The sequence below is a fragment of the Streptopelia decaocto genome, assembly GCF_964273445.1.
Source record: "Streptopelia decaocto genome assembly, chromosome: Z".
Classification (NCBI taxonomy): domain Eukaryota; kingdom Metazoa; phylum Chordata; class Aves; order Columbiformes; family Columbidae; genus Streptopelia; species Streptopelia decaocto.
In genome coordinates this window covers 34,998,779-35,012,985 of record NC_138657.1, presented here as the reverse complement: position 1 = coordinate 35,012,985, position 14,207 = coordinate 34,998,779, and the positions used below count along the sequence as shown (strand labels likewise).

Sequence of the window (14,207 nt, the reverse complement as noted above, 5' to 3'; positions counted from 1 at the left end):
TATGATTTGCTCTGGATTTGACTCCAGCCACTACTGAAAACTTACTGATCTCTAATAACACGTGAAAATGTCAGGTAGTGGTTTAGCTATTTCTGCTCACTGAGTGCTTTTTCAATTATGGTTCTACTTAAGAAATATGTGTCTGTTATTATCACACTTTTTGAAGGAATTATTTCACTTATAAATTATTTTCATTATCTTTTAGAGTTGCTATCATGTCTTGACCTATATCCAATTCGTACCTAATTAAACACTTTATCACCTCATCAATTTCATTTAAAATGTCAAATTATTACTACTATTATTTTATTGCATAGCAATAAGAATTATATTGGTAAGAAGACTCAGTTCGTTTTTGAAAAAGCTTGAGCTCATTGGATCAAAATTTGCATGCAGGTGTAACTGGGAACTTGATTTAGTTAATGCAGCTAAACAGATATGATATGATATGATATGATATGATATGATATGATATGATATGATATGATATGATATGATATGATATATGATATCAGATATGATATTTTACAGTTATAATGTGAAAAAGTTGTACAGTCCAACCAAAATGTTTCTGAAACTTATCAACTAGGCTTTAGCGGTAAAAAAGTATGAATTACTTTTGGAAAATGTAATTCTTAAGGAAAGGAATTTGTAACTCCTTTGACATTATTTTTTTTCTGGGCCTTCCTTACAGACGATGAATCACAGACAGTATAGTTGGAAAAATCCATTTAAGTGACACCTACTATCAATGCATAAGAACACGTTCTTCACTAATTTTCCAGGCTAATCTAAAAACTGTCAAATTATTGCATTTTCTGTTCCTATTGTAGTATTTCCCTTACTTGTTGTCATTGATATGAAGAAAATAGTTTTTTCTGATCCAGTTTAAACACAAGTTTTCTCTCTCTAACTGTACCATGTACCACCATAAACATAGATCTGCCTGGATTCAGTATCTTCACTTTCCTTTCCACTTCTATATCTGTCACCCCTTTTCATTTACTTTACCTTTTAAGGAGAATGGCTTTCTCAGAGTAAGGAACTGAAATTTTCTAAAAATAAGACCTTTTGTCTACTCAGATTAAGGAAGCTAAAATCCACAGTTACTTTCAAATGGAGGGGACTGGAATTGCATTGTGTCATTCTAGTAACATGGTTTATGAGAAAATACATCTAATTTAGCAGAAAGACAGAGGTGGAACAAGAAATATTCAGAATTTGGATTAAAATGATACACAAAAAGCTAAGGAAATATTTTTTTCAGGATAAAATAAAGTGAAATCCTGGCCCTAATGTATTTAAAAGGAATACAGTCATTGAGTTCAGTGTAGCAGGATTTTTACTGTGTTTATCTTGAAACATATTCAATACTTTTAAAGTTTGTTTCATCTAAAGACACAGTGGAGGTCTTCTACTATGTTGTTACAGCCCTAAGTCAATAAAAATACTACATTGTATGAATTGTCCAACAATGATCCAATGTCAGTTGTCTGCTTTAATTTTAAACCACAAATTAATGATTTTATGGTGTTATGTAGTAAAAAATTCCCATTTACATAAAAACTGAGTATATATTTTCTGTTTAGTGAGTTAAAATATAGTTAGTTAGTTAGTTTGTTTGTTTTTCTCGTTTTCCAAAATTGTTTTGTTGTTCATCTGCCAAGTCCTGTAAAAAGAGTTATTTTCTTTGGAAAACTTTGGAAATGCCTAAGTTTATAAAATAAAATAATTCAGTAGCATTATAACATAACAAAAATATATCCAGCAATGTTAAAGCATAGCTGGGGAATTGAATCTGAGCATACTAGGAAACCATTTAAGGGAAAAAAGCATTAGCAAATGCATGTCATTTTGCTTGTGTAATTTGTCATTAAGAAGAGAAAAATAAATACGTAGGTCAGAGGTGAAAGTTTAATTTTACAAAAAGTCCTTTCCTATATTTTTAGCACTTATTGCAAGGGAAAATTGCAGGTCTTGCAATTTCTTTTTGGAATTTATGACTGACAAGCCCAGTATTCCAAATAATTAATTGATTTTTGACCTTATTCCTTGAAAACTTTTATGAGGTGGGTTTGGACAATACAAATCAAGAGTCTGAGTGAGTTTCCTAATTCTCTTCCCTCCATCCTTGATGCCTCTCATATGGATAGCTATGCCATCTCAAAGCAAAAGATTTTTTCACATTTATCTTTAAGCTATTGCAAACTTTCCATGTGATGACATGACCTGAACTGATGCTAGTAGGTCACACAATGTTATTCATATTATTTTTGAGAATCTTGCATAGCTATATGATTTACTTGTTACTTTAGAGCAGTTCATTGCTCCACTGAGGGGAAAAAAAGCAGCAATGTATAGAGACAGTAGATTGTTTTGTTTGTTCAAGTCACTATGTACAAAATGTAGTTTTAAAAGTGATTTCAAACAGGGTAGAAAAAAATGTAACAGATATGTCCATGGATTTAACTCTTGCAATGACACTGCATCAATACTACCACATGGCACCACTTTTATCTAGGACATAGCTGTCTTTTCATATGGCTCATTTCTGAACTGTAGGCATTCCAAGATATAAATACTGCAACTTCACCAGTTTGCATGACTTTTGACAGAAAGGTGAAAAGTTAGCAAAAGGCACATCCCTGGCATTCCAGGGATGTCACTGAAAAAGTGTAGCTCTGTATAACAAGGCATGGAGAGGACACATAAGGCCAGCTGGTGTATTTTTCAAGACAATTCATTTCCTCCAAGGCCAATCTTAGAAATGACTGGGCCATTCCAGTTTAAACTTAACCAAAGCCTGAGGCAGGCATTCACCACAGCACATCTTAGTCTGAATGGCTACAGTTATTACAATTGCAAACCATTCTGTGGTGTGAACAGGTGTAGAAATGTAGGCAGCATCTGACTATAATATGCAATAGTTTTATGCTCTTGCCCTTCCCATACATTAAAAAAAAATGACTCTGGATGAATAGTTCTGTGCCAAAGCCAGACTCAAAGCAGTTAAATGTCTCTACTCTACTCTGCATCCCCCACACAAATGTGTGAGGATATGCTTGTAAATTTAATGAAGTGCTGACTAAAATAAGTTTATGTCTGTCTTCCAATTAGATACTAATAAGATAACCGTATGTCGCATAAACTCTTTCTTATTACAAAGATGGAATATGTAAGCTATAGGCAACCTCACAGTGCCCAACTTTATAACTTTACCAGGACATTTTTTTTTTTTTTGCAGAACAAGCTTTTCCTTTTAACATTTTTTTTTAAGTCAATGTCACCTCCCCATTAATTACAAAGTGTTTTGGATTGGGGTCTTAGATGTGCAGCTGTTGCTAATACAGGGTAAATTTTCAAATACTGCACAAAATGAATAAAAAGAAGTGCTTTATAAATTTATCTTGTAAAATAATCTAACCCAGAAGACCGAACAGAGGACAAGAGGATTCTTAGATCACATGTAAATGCTGTTTCTCCACCATCCATGTTTTGGCTGGGACAGATTTAATTTTCTTCCTAGTAGCAGGTATAGTGCTATCTTTTGGATTCAGGATGAGAATAATTTTGATAACACACTGATGTTTTAGTTGTTACGGAGCAGTGCTTACACTAAGTCAAGGACTTTTCATCTCCTCATGTTGCCCTGTCAGCAAGAAGGCTGGGAATGCACAAGAAGCTGTGAGGTGACACAGCCGGGACAGCTGATGCAAACTGTTCAAAGGCATATTCCATACCATATGACACCATGCTGAAACAAAAAAATGGGGGCAATTGGCCAGGAGGCTGTGGCCGCTGCCTGGGGATGGGCTAGGTATTAGTCAGTGGGTGGTAAGCAATTGCATTGTGTACCACTTGCTTTGTATATTCTGTTATTGTTGTTATTGTTTTTATTTTCCTTTCTTTTTCTCTCCTATTAAGCTGTCTTTATCTCACCCTGTGAATTTTACCATTTTTTCCGATTTGCTCTGCTATCCCACTGGAGGGGAGAAAATGGCTGTGTGATGTTTAACTGCCTGCCTGGTTAAACCACAACATCCACCTACTCAGGTCTAGTTGCACATTCTATCTCCTGGCTTCAAGGTTAGGCAAGATCTGGGCATATTTGTCCCTCTGTTAGAAAGGAGATGGAATAGAAAGGGTCTACAGTATGCTTCACCTGCATATTTCAAGAGGTCTGCCTGTATCTTTAATGTAAACACTGTGGCCTTTGTTACTCTGTAGAAATAGTGTATTTACCAGTTTCCTCAGGCATAAAAAGTGAACTTTACTGCTGAATTCCTCAAAAAGTGAGCTGGGTATCATGATACAGAACATTTCAACACCCAGCTTTTAGGATGCCTAGATCCTCTGCTGGGTTCTATAGGTATTTGGAACCTACATGTCCGTGAGAAAAGGTAAACACTTAAGAGTAGGATATCCAAAAAGAAATATAAGTGGCAATCTAAGTTAGCCAATAGGGAAATACTGAGGATTTTTTAAAAAATTTTTTAAATTTTATCTTATTCACAAGGCTCCTTAGTCTTATAATTACAAAAGAAATTATGATTAATCTGTTTCTTATCTTTGTTGCTAGTTTTCTGTGAATAAAAGTGTAATACCTGGTTACACTCTATACTGGGAATGGAGAAGTAGCTCACTTGGTGCCACTAAGCATCTTCTAAGTGCATATTTTCTCCAAGACATGCTGTATCTGACGAGTCTAACAGACCATATAATACAGCCAGTAAGAAGTTTTCAGCCAGCCCATGGAACTGAACTCTCAGATACAGGAAAAATTACTAAAAAGATGCAGAATCTGATCTCAGAAAAATGTCACTTAGTGAACATGCCAAAATTAATTTGAATAGATCTTTAAATGATGCTTCAATTAGTTTTTCCAGTAATGAATAAAGAGTATGTGTATCATCTCTAAATTAAAACTTATTTATTTTTCTATTTGTTTCATTAAGAAAATCTACCTATCTTCAGTTCCTGTTCACTGCTGTGGCTATTTTGTGTACTTCTGTTTTGGTATATGCGATTGTTCAAGGTGTAGAAGTTGAGAAAGCTTGGTTTTATGATATACTTGTATATGTTTTTCACATGTGACTCTAAAAACATCACTCTGTATTTGAAAGAGAAAATTTTAAAGGAGTATTTTCCTCCAACTGACTTGAATAATAAATCGCCTTACTCTTTGTATATCCCTGTGTACTTTTTCCTTTTAGCTTGTTACCTAAGCTTTGCTATTTGAACAATAGTTTTCTTCTTCTCTAGTCCCATTTTCTTTTTATATTTGATCCTGTCATGAAGTTCTAACTGAACTGTGACATCAGTAATTTCCATGGCAACAGACTGACGCTTTAAACATAGGATTATGATTAATTCAATGCAGGATTGAGTAAAAACAAGATAAGACTATGAGCAAGCAAGTTTTATTAAAGCACAACAGTATTCTGTTAAAAAGGTGGAGAAAGGAATGTAAATGCTGAACACACATCCACTTTTTAACATAATAGTTCTGCATGATGGTCTATACATTGTCATTATTTATTTCACATGTTCAAAAGATTTGATGCAACATCTGTGGGACTCAGATGTTGCCAAAAGTCTCCGACATATTCATTCGTCTTGTTTTTATGTATCTAATGTAAGACACAGTGGGTTTTCACGACTACTTGCAGTTGTAAATAAGCTTGGCAGAGGTAGTAAGCTCTCATCACCTCTGAAAAAACATGCTTAAAACATTCCCAGTTGAACTCTGAAAAACCGGAACACAGGCAAACGCTTGGAAATATGGCTGTACATTAATTTGTCTTAGTAAGTTTGTGTTAAGAAATGCCATAGGTTTAACATGTTAAAAATAATAAAATCACTTATTTAAAAGAAAAAAAAAATAGTCCAGTACAATCTTATTTATATAATGAAAAAAAATCCTGTTTTCTGTAAATAACCTTCCTTTTAGCTGAATTCTGTTATTATGATGTGTCTTGAGTATAATGTAGACATGTGCATTGATGTGGATTTCAGTTGTGTCCAATTCCTACTCCACATTTTCCAGGAAAAAGGCTACTGGTTGCATTAGAAATCTTACTAAAAATCTAATTCCAGGGTCAAAGCAGATCCTGGTAAGAAGTGACATCTCAGAGGTTCCAGCTTGTTCCCACTGCGTCCTGCACTGCGAAGCTCAACTGAAGCTATACTGACCAGGCTCATATGGTCACCGAGGAACCAGACACTGTGGTGATATCAAAACCACAAAGAAGATTACAAAAGCTATATTCTATAGTTAAAGAAGCTATGGTATTCTACATTCCTGTGCAGTGGCTGCTGGAAGGATTGTCAGTTTTAGGCCTGCTCTGTCCAAATGTATGAATCTGAAGAAGTACAGCATGCCTCCTCTAAGCGTCACTGCCAGAGGGTGCAGGATGAGGGAGGACAAAGATGCCAAGGATAATCCGTATCTCTGCTGCAAGATGGATCTTCAGGTCATAATTAGAGTCTAATTAACATATGGCTTAAGAATAACACCAAGAACTGTCCCAAGAAACCTAATTTTATTAAATATGTACTCCAGTCAACACAGTCTACTAGGTCATCTGAACCCCGTGGGAATTTCTTCCACTAAGCTGTTTTAAAATACTGTTTCAGAACATGAAAACATCCCATTCTGGTTCATATATTTACTTCTTCCACCTATTGTTAGACTGCACATACCACAGGAAAATGGCACGTTCAAAAGACTTCAGTGAAGAAGGAAACCATATTTTTAACTTTTTTTCAGGTACATTATTGAAACAGCACAGATACTACAAAAATTCTGACAGTTACGGGCCATTGCTGAAGTAGAAGGCTGTGGGCAATGAAAGTCTGACATTCTAGCTTACTTTTGGAAACCTGGTTTAGGTTTTTTAAGTCTTCAACTTTATTGAGGTGCTTAGATACACAGAACTTGTTAACTATGACCCAAAGTCAGGTTAATTTTTTTTTAGATAATTTTTCTTTAATTGATGCTTAATATCACAAATTGCAATATCTGATTGCTAGATGAGATCCTGATTTTGAGGATCTACAAAAGCATGTCTTAAAACAATGTTAAGAAATCAGAAGTCTGAAAATTGCTGTGTTGGAAACAGCTGCTTACTGGTATTGGTGAATAACTCTGCATTCAGTCTGTGTCTAGACACATAAAATACTTGCCACTTGGTATATATTTTTCTTTTTTCCATGTACCAATCGCTAGGTTCGTTGTTCTTGATCTTAAGGATCTTGCTTTGTTACACAGACCAATGACTTAGGCTGGGGTGTTTAAGTAGGAAAAAAAGTTATGATGAAACCATTTTGACAAAACATGGACTTAGCTTATGTAGAATACAATACGCCTATTCTTGTACCCATGAGAGATACAGAGACAGATCATTTAAGCTTTTGCTCTGTCCACAAAATTCAGGTTATGAAGTCATTCAGATTCTTTGACATAAGAAGAGTTCTTATATATGATAGAATAAGCTTTCACTGAAAATTCTTCTTCAGCTTATCAGACTGTCTTAATTGCACTGGTATGTAGAGAGTAAAGAATGCAGAAAAATATATTTAAGGTTAGAACATTAAAAGATCACCTGTTCTAATTAAACTGAATAGAAGACAAAAAAAGCATCCAATGTTTTCCCCACAAGGCATAAATACAAATGTGAGGCATTTCTTAGAAAGAATGAAATATATTCAGTAGATCTCTGTACTACATACTGTTAATCATAAAAGATTAAAAAGGAAAAGCAGTGAAGATAAATACATTTTTCATCATAATAACTTAAAGTGTATCTTCAGAGTGATTTTTGCATAATGTGTCATGTTTTTCAAGCAGTAACTATGCAACTGATTTTCTTAAAAAATGCTGCAGCTTTTAGCAAAAAGGTAAACAATATCTTAAACTTCACACATTATCTACAGTACACCCACTGAAAGCTCAGTTATTGTGTTGAGACATAAACTACCTCAAAAACAGAAACAAAACAACAAAAAAGGAAATTAGCTGAAAAGAAGGAATATGCAACCAGAAATGTAATATACTTCTTAACTCCTGGCTTGCTCATGCACAATAACAAAGAATTACATCTGACAAAAACAGTCTATGAAGTGCTGTTGACTTTTATATAACATTTTATAACTTGAGCATAAAATACCAGGTTTCTCTTAGCTCTTATTAGGGACCTGGATTTCATACCTTTACACAGTGCAGACTTTCTCGGTAAGTCCTTCCCACCAGAAATCACACTGCACCAGGACAGAAGCATTAAAATATTTTTCATGTCCTTATTGTAATCATGATAGCATTTTTTGTTTCATTGAGAGTTCTGCTGAAATGCCCTTTACTAATTTAAATTAATTCAAAAACTTCTAAACAAAATGTTATTCAGATGAATTACCCCTTTATTTCACCAAATGTTTGTTTGGATGGAAACCCCACTCCCCGCATTTAGATATTGTTTTTATTAAGTTAGTAATTTTTTTTTTTTTTTTTTTGGAAAAAGCTTCCTTCTCTGGGCTAATACCTACTTCTGTTTCAATCTTCTAGATAGCACAGATTCCACAGGGTTGTTTACTGCCTCTGGAGCAGCAGCCCAGATAGTTTTTTGCCACACATAAAGACACCCTGATAAAATTGGGAAATCAATTTTCTACTAGAATTTCATATCAACTATCTTAAATCTAATGCCAACTACATCAGCAGTGAAAAGGGTACATTCACTGTAAGAAAGGCATTCAATGATGTTGCAGTTTGGTTGCAACTTGCCTGAATGCATAGTTATTTAACGGAGTAGGTGAATGTCTGTTCTGCTGAGCTATTTTGAAAACAAAAGAAAGCTTTTTAAAAGCTTTGGCAAAGGAGACATAACAGCATGCAAAGACTTAGGAGTTGTAATTAGATAGAAATATCTCAAATTTTAGGAATATCCACTGTTGGTCAATTCTCTTTATTTGCTTTATTTCATGACGTTTTGGGATAAACTGTGTGCCCTGCCCCAGAAGAAAACATTCTGCATATTTTATTTACTAAATATCTGCCCAATTCTTGTTACAAGTACCTAAGGCACTTCTTAGGTATTCTGATCTTCCAATATTACATGGTTGTAGCTCTGTGGCAACCACTGCCAATTTACTCATGCAAAACACCTTGCTCAGCATGTTTATGTTCCTGTAATTGTTTTACCCTTCTGTGTTGTTTGTGACCTGCAGAGAATGAGCAGACAATTTGTTTGTTTCAACCTTCCATGTTTGGGGAGCAGGATTTTAAGAAGTCCCTTGTGTAATTGGCTCATATATGCCAGGTGCTTGTCCACAAAATCAATCCAATACAGTTGTCTCAGTTTTCAAGATGGAAAAGTATGCATGCAAATAAGTAGGGTTGGCATGAATGCAGATACAAAAATCTCTCCCGTGCTCCAAAGCACAAGTGACACACGGGCACATTTTTCAACAACACGTGCTGGAACCAGGTAACAAATGCCACATGAACAAACTTGTAAGCATACCTAAGTAGACTGAGTTTATTAAAAATTATTTCTGAAGATAAAATGTAAGCTGCAAAAGCACCATATATCTTAGCATTATAATCTCGAAGTTGCACTGAGCAGAAAGAAAACAGACAATCTAAGGAAACAGCTGCCTGCAAAACATATTGAATAGGCATGGTGCCAGAAAGGGAACATGCTGTGTGTGTTACATGCGTATTAATAATACATAACAATGAGGGACTTTTCTTAAGCAGTATCAGTGTTAAAAGAAGACCAAAAAGGCTTTAAAAAATGTTAAAAATCAAGATTGGAAATGGAAGTGTGCTAACCAGATAACATAATAATCAGTAAAATTCTGCCCCTAATAAAAAATAGATATGTGAAAATTAGAAGAGACAAAAGGTCCTGGTGGGTGGTGTGTAATTGAAACAACATTTATAAATCAACTTAGAAAACAGGTAGCTAATGGACCTCACTCTCAAATATCAACATGCACTTTAAGTTAATTTCCAACTTGCAAGAAAGGCAAGTGATTTAAGTCAAGAAGCCAAAATTGAGTGCTCTATTTTTCCCCTAAAACATGTTCCCTTTTCACTTTAGTTATACACTGCCACTGACTTGCCTGTCCAGGGAAAAATAAATTATTACACCTCATCTTCATGCACAATGTAAGAAAATCAAAGCAACTCAGAACTAGGTGAGATTCCTTCTTGTCCTTATTTCCACTTCATCATATATACTGCCTGCACCTTTTCATTGTTACCTGTAAAATTGCACATTGGTGTAAAAACACATGGTATTATTTTTCTGTCTCATTTAAAATGTTCTATTAGTATTTTTAAATAATACTAGATACCTAACTGAACATCCACGCGTACTTTCACACTCCCTGGTTTTAGGCATACAGTTTAGATCTTAAGTTTAGAGGCCACATTCCTCCATTATATTCAATTAAGAGACTGTTCCTCTACAGAACGAACCATGGCAGGTGCTCTGCACTGAAGCATGTTGAATAATGTTCTGAAGAAACCTCTCTTCGCTAACCATGTAAAAACAAAAAAACCAAAATCTGTGAGCAAAGCTAAAATAGAGGCTGCACATTTCCCTTCTCAGTCTCAGTCCTGTACACTGTGAGAACCTGCAGCCTGATGTGAATGGTCTTTTCAGAGTGATCCCAAATGTAAAATTAATTAGGGTGAAGGACCTTCAAGTTTTTCACTTGGATTAGATTATGATTGAGTGACCATATTAAAAGTAACAGCTGAGTGCAAAGAATTGCTGAGCTATTCTCTGTCTACACTGATTCTATTTTCATTCACACTAACGGTGCTTCTTGGGGCATAATGGAGGCTGAGTCAAGATTTATACAGTTGTGATAAATCAATTTATTTTACCCATCACCAAATATCAATATTTGGATTTCTGTGCGCAGGAGCAATCAGGTTACCAAGCAATGTCATATGTTATTTAGGTAGGTAGTTAACAGTTTTGTTCCAGTCGCTACAATTTTTTTTGTTAGGGTATATGTTTAAATAACAATCTGCATGTCAATATACCTTCCCTCTGTAAATAAATATGCTCACTTAAAAGCTGTGTTGTTAGAACTAAACCACAGTGGAAAAAAAAAAAAAGGGAACAAGAGAATGTGGAAAACTTTGCTTTCATCGAAGAGATCTGATTCATGTTTGAACACCAGTGCAATGGGAGGAACTGAATATACAGTATTACATAATGCACTGCAGTATTAAATTACCCAAATAAACCACACTTGTATGACAATAATGCAGTTTTAAGGATTAATACAGAGAGACACAGTCCGAAGAACAGAATGACCTAATATAGTAGGCATATTTATTGCAAAAAAAACCCATATTTGTTTAAAAACCATTTATTTTGTAGACTGCAAAAAAACTTCAAAAGCTTTAACTTTGTTACGTTACAATGATAGTTATATTACAACTCTTCACAACCATTCTGTTTTCAAAAAACACTAAGGAGGTCATTTGAAGTTAAACTTTTTATCTGGATGTAAACGTGTGTTAGCAATGTAGATGTGGGAAACTGCAGAGTAAATTGCATTGAAATTAAATCTTGTTTTCACATCTTACGCTGAGAAAGTAAAATCAAGCAGTCACGGTGTAAAAGAAAATTGTAGTTCTAGAATTCTTTCGGCTTTAATCATGTTTGTGGGTGTTTGTACAACAGGTATGAAATTAGCCCTGATTCCATACACTGACCCCTGCTCAGGAAGTGTTTGCTAGTCCTTAAGTGTGGGAAACACTGCAAACGACAGCTGTACAGGGGCGACACGGCCGCCTTCAGCTTCAAGGCAACATTAGTGGTACTTCATTGAATTTAGTTTTGCTTTTAATGTTTTTTTTATCTTAACCTGTGTCTTTTAGGATAGTGCTGTCTCCGTGTTTCTATAGACATAATTGGGCATGAGCTTTCAAAATCCGTTCTCATAAAATAAAATGTTCTTTGGCTAGGAACAAAGTATCTGGAACACACATTATTTATTCCTTTCTGCTGGAAAAGTATTTAGTGTACTGTGGGCACTGCTGGAACAGGCTGTTAATCAGAAGCTATAGTCCTGTTTAAATAGTAAAACATAATAAATGCAAGGCGATAGTCTGCCAGTTCCTCCCCCCAACATTTGCCCTTCATGGCGCTCTACAGGAACAAATAAGGTGTTATTTTTAGACTTTTACTTCTCTAGAAGGGAGGCAGCGGAGGAGCTCCTGAGCAACTACACGGAGGAGATGAATGCAGCGGCTGGTCTTCCTAAATGACAACCAAACCAGCGCCACCTGAGCCTCTATGCAGAAGGGGTACAGCTCCATCCCTCTCATTAACTTAACACAGAGTTTTGAAAATTTTAGAGGGTGGCTCAAAGGTACGCTTTCAATTCTCAAGGCCTAATTCTTCAAAATAAATAAACTCGAAGAAGACAAACTTCATAGCTTTAGGAGCCCATTTAGCGTCTGGGATTAACCGCAGCTATAGCAACGTTTCTCAAGTCCTATGGGACGACTCAAGTTGTCTTTGTTTGTATCTAATATATACATACACTCTGGCCCAACGCACAAGCCAGCTCTCAGTATCATAATTTGATCTTCGCTTTTGTGGAGCAGCGGTGCCCCCGGAGCCCCAGAGGAGCGGGGTGGGTGTCGCCTGGCCTTTCCCCGCACGCTGCCCGGCTCCCGGGGCTGACGCTGCCCGCTGGGGCCAGCGCTGCTGCCGCCCGTCCCAAGAGGCCGGAGCGGCAGAGCCCGTGCGTGTCCGTGCCGGCAGGGCGGCTCCGGGACCCGCAGAGCTGCGGCACCGGCAGCCCCGCGGCGCGGCCCCGCACGTCCCCGGGCGGCCCTGCCTGACCGGGCTCGTCCCCTCGGGGTCCTCGCGCCTCGGCGGCGGCGGCGGCGGGAGGGGGAGGGGGCCGGCGCGCCCCGTGCGTGCCGCAGCCGGTCACGTGGGCGGCGGTGGCGGGCGGCGAGCGGCGGGGCGGCGCAGCGGCAGCATGGCGGCGGCGCTGGGCGGCCTGGGCCTCCTGCACGGCCGAGTCAGGCTGGCAGCCGCGGCCGCCGCGACCTCCTCCCTCGGCCGGCCCGGCCGCCGGGCGCCCGTGCGAGGAGGCGCCGCCGTCGCTCTCCCCTCGGCCGGGAGGAGCTACGGTTCCGAGGCGAAGGAAGAGGAGGAGCTGCGGGTCCGGTACCTGGATGACGAGCACAAAGGTACCGAGGGAAGGCGGTGGCGGGGCGGCCCTCCCCCGCGGCTCGGGCAGCGCCCGGGCCGGGCTGGCCGAGCCGGGCGCGTCGCTGTGGGGCGGCCGGCACGGCGGGGCAGGGAGGGGAGGTCCCGGGGGAGCCCCCGGCGGCGAGGGGCGGGCAGAGGCCGCGGCTCCTCCTCCTGCTCGGCACCTCGGCCCGTGGCCTCGCCGCGGGGCGCTGGGGGCTGCCGGCGTGGCAGCTGCGGGACCGGGGCAGCTCGGCCTCTCTTGGCTTCTCTTTTTCAGAGTATCGCGCTGAATGTACAAGGTTCACCTTTTTGAGTTGGCACCTGTCGGCCGCTCTAAGGGGAGAAAATGAAATTCGGCAGCAAACTTATACAATTATGCTGCTTCCCACGCATCTTGTGTGCAGGGGCAGACAAGGACACAGAAGTTGTATCGATTTTTTCTCTTCTGGAAAGTGTGGCTTCAGCACTCTTGCTTATCTCATGCTGCTTTCCTGGTAACCATCTCTCTGTTCCCCTTGCTTTCAGTGCTGTCAACTGCTACTGACTTTGCTCTACTCAACTATACCAAGCGTCTTGTTTTAACCCACCTGGTTAATCAAAAATATAAAATCCATGCTCCATAGTGATCTGGAGCTAATGCATCACAACATGGACACTTTGTACTTCCCCTTCTGGTTTGGTGCTCACCAGATTTTGGAGGTGTTCTTCCTTTGGAAGTGTTTCACCTCTTTGGTGTTTGTCACTTTCTTCCCAGTGGGGCTGGCTAGGAACAGTGGAGAAACAGTAGATGCAAGCTCTGTTCCTGAGGATTTATTTTTAGACCCTGATGTTATAACCTGATTTTATGGAGAGTGCCATATTGTGGAGCTCTATTCTTCTGCAGCGTATGAATCTTTACGTGGATAGTATGTCTTGGGACAATTGTATGTTGAGATGCCCAATTCAGTTTACATCTTTCAGCACGTTAGCTCA

At 38.5% G+C, this 14,207-nt stretch overlaps 1 protein-coding gene across 3 annotated transcripts in view; it reads left to right on the top strand.

The window, feature by feature from the left end:
• The first annotated feature begins 11,531 nt into the window (after window positions 1-11,531).
• Window positions 11,532-14,207, top strand: part of AUH (AU RNA binding methylglutaconyl-CoA hydratase) — a 158,402-nt gene continuing 155,726 nt past the window's right edge. For 2 of the 3 annotated variants that reach the window (XR_014186212.1, XM_082074789.1), the window contains exon 1: window positions 12,951-13,231. Coding sequence is in view for 2 of the 3 variants with exons in the window: in XM_082074789.1 (XP_081930915.1) it covers window positions 13,018-13,231 (214 nt within the window). In the remaining variant the exon portion in view is untranslated. Of the gene's footprint in view, window positions 13,232-14,207 lie in introns of all 3 variants that reach the window. The other variant, XM_082074790.1, reaches the window with a different exon arrangement.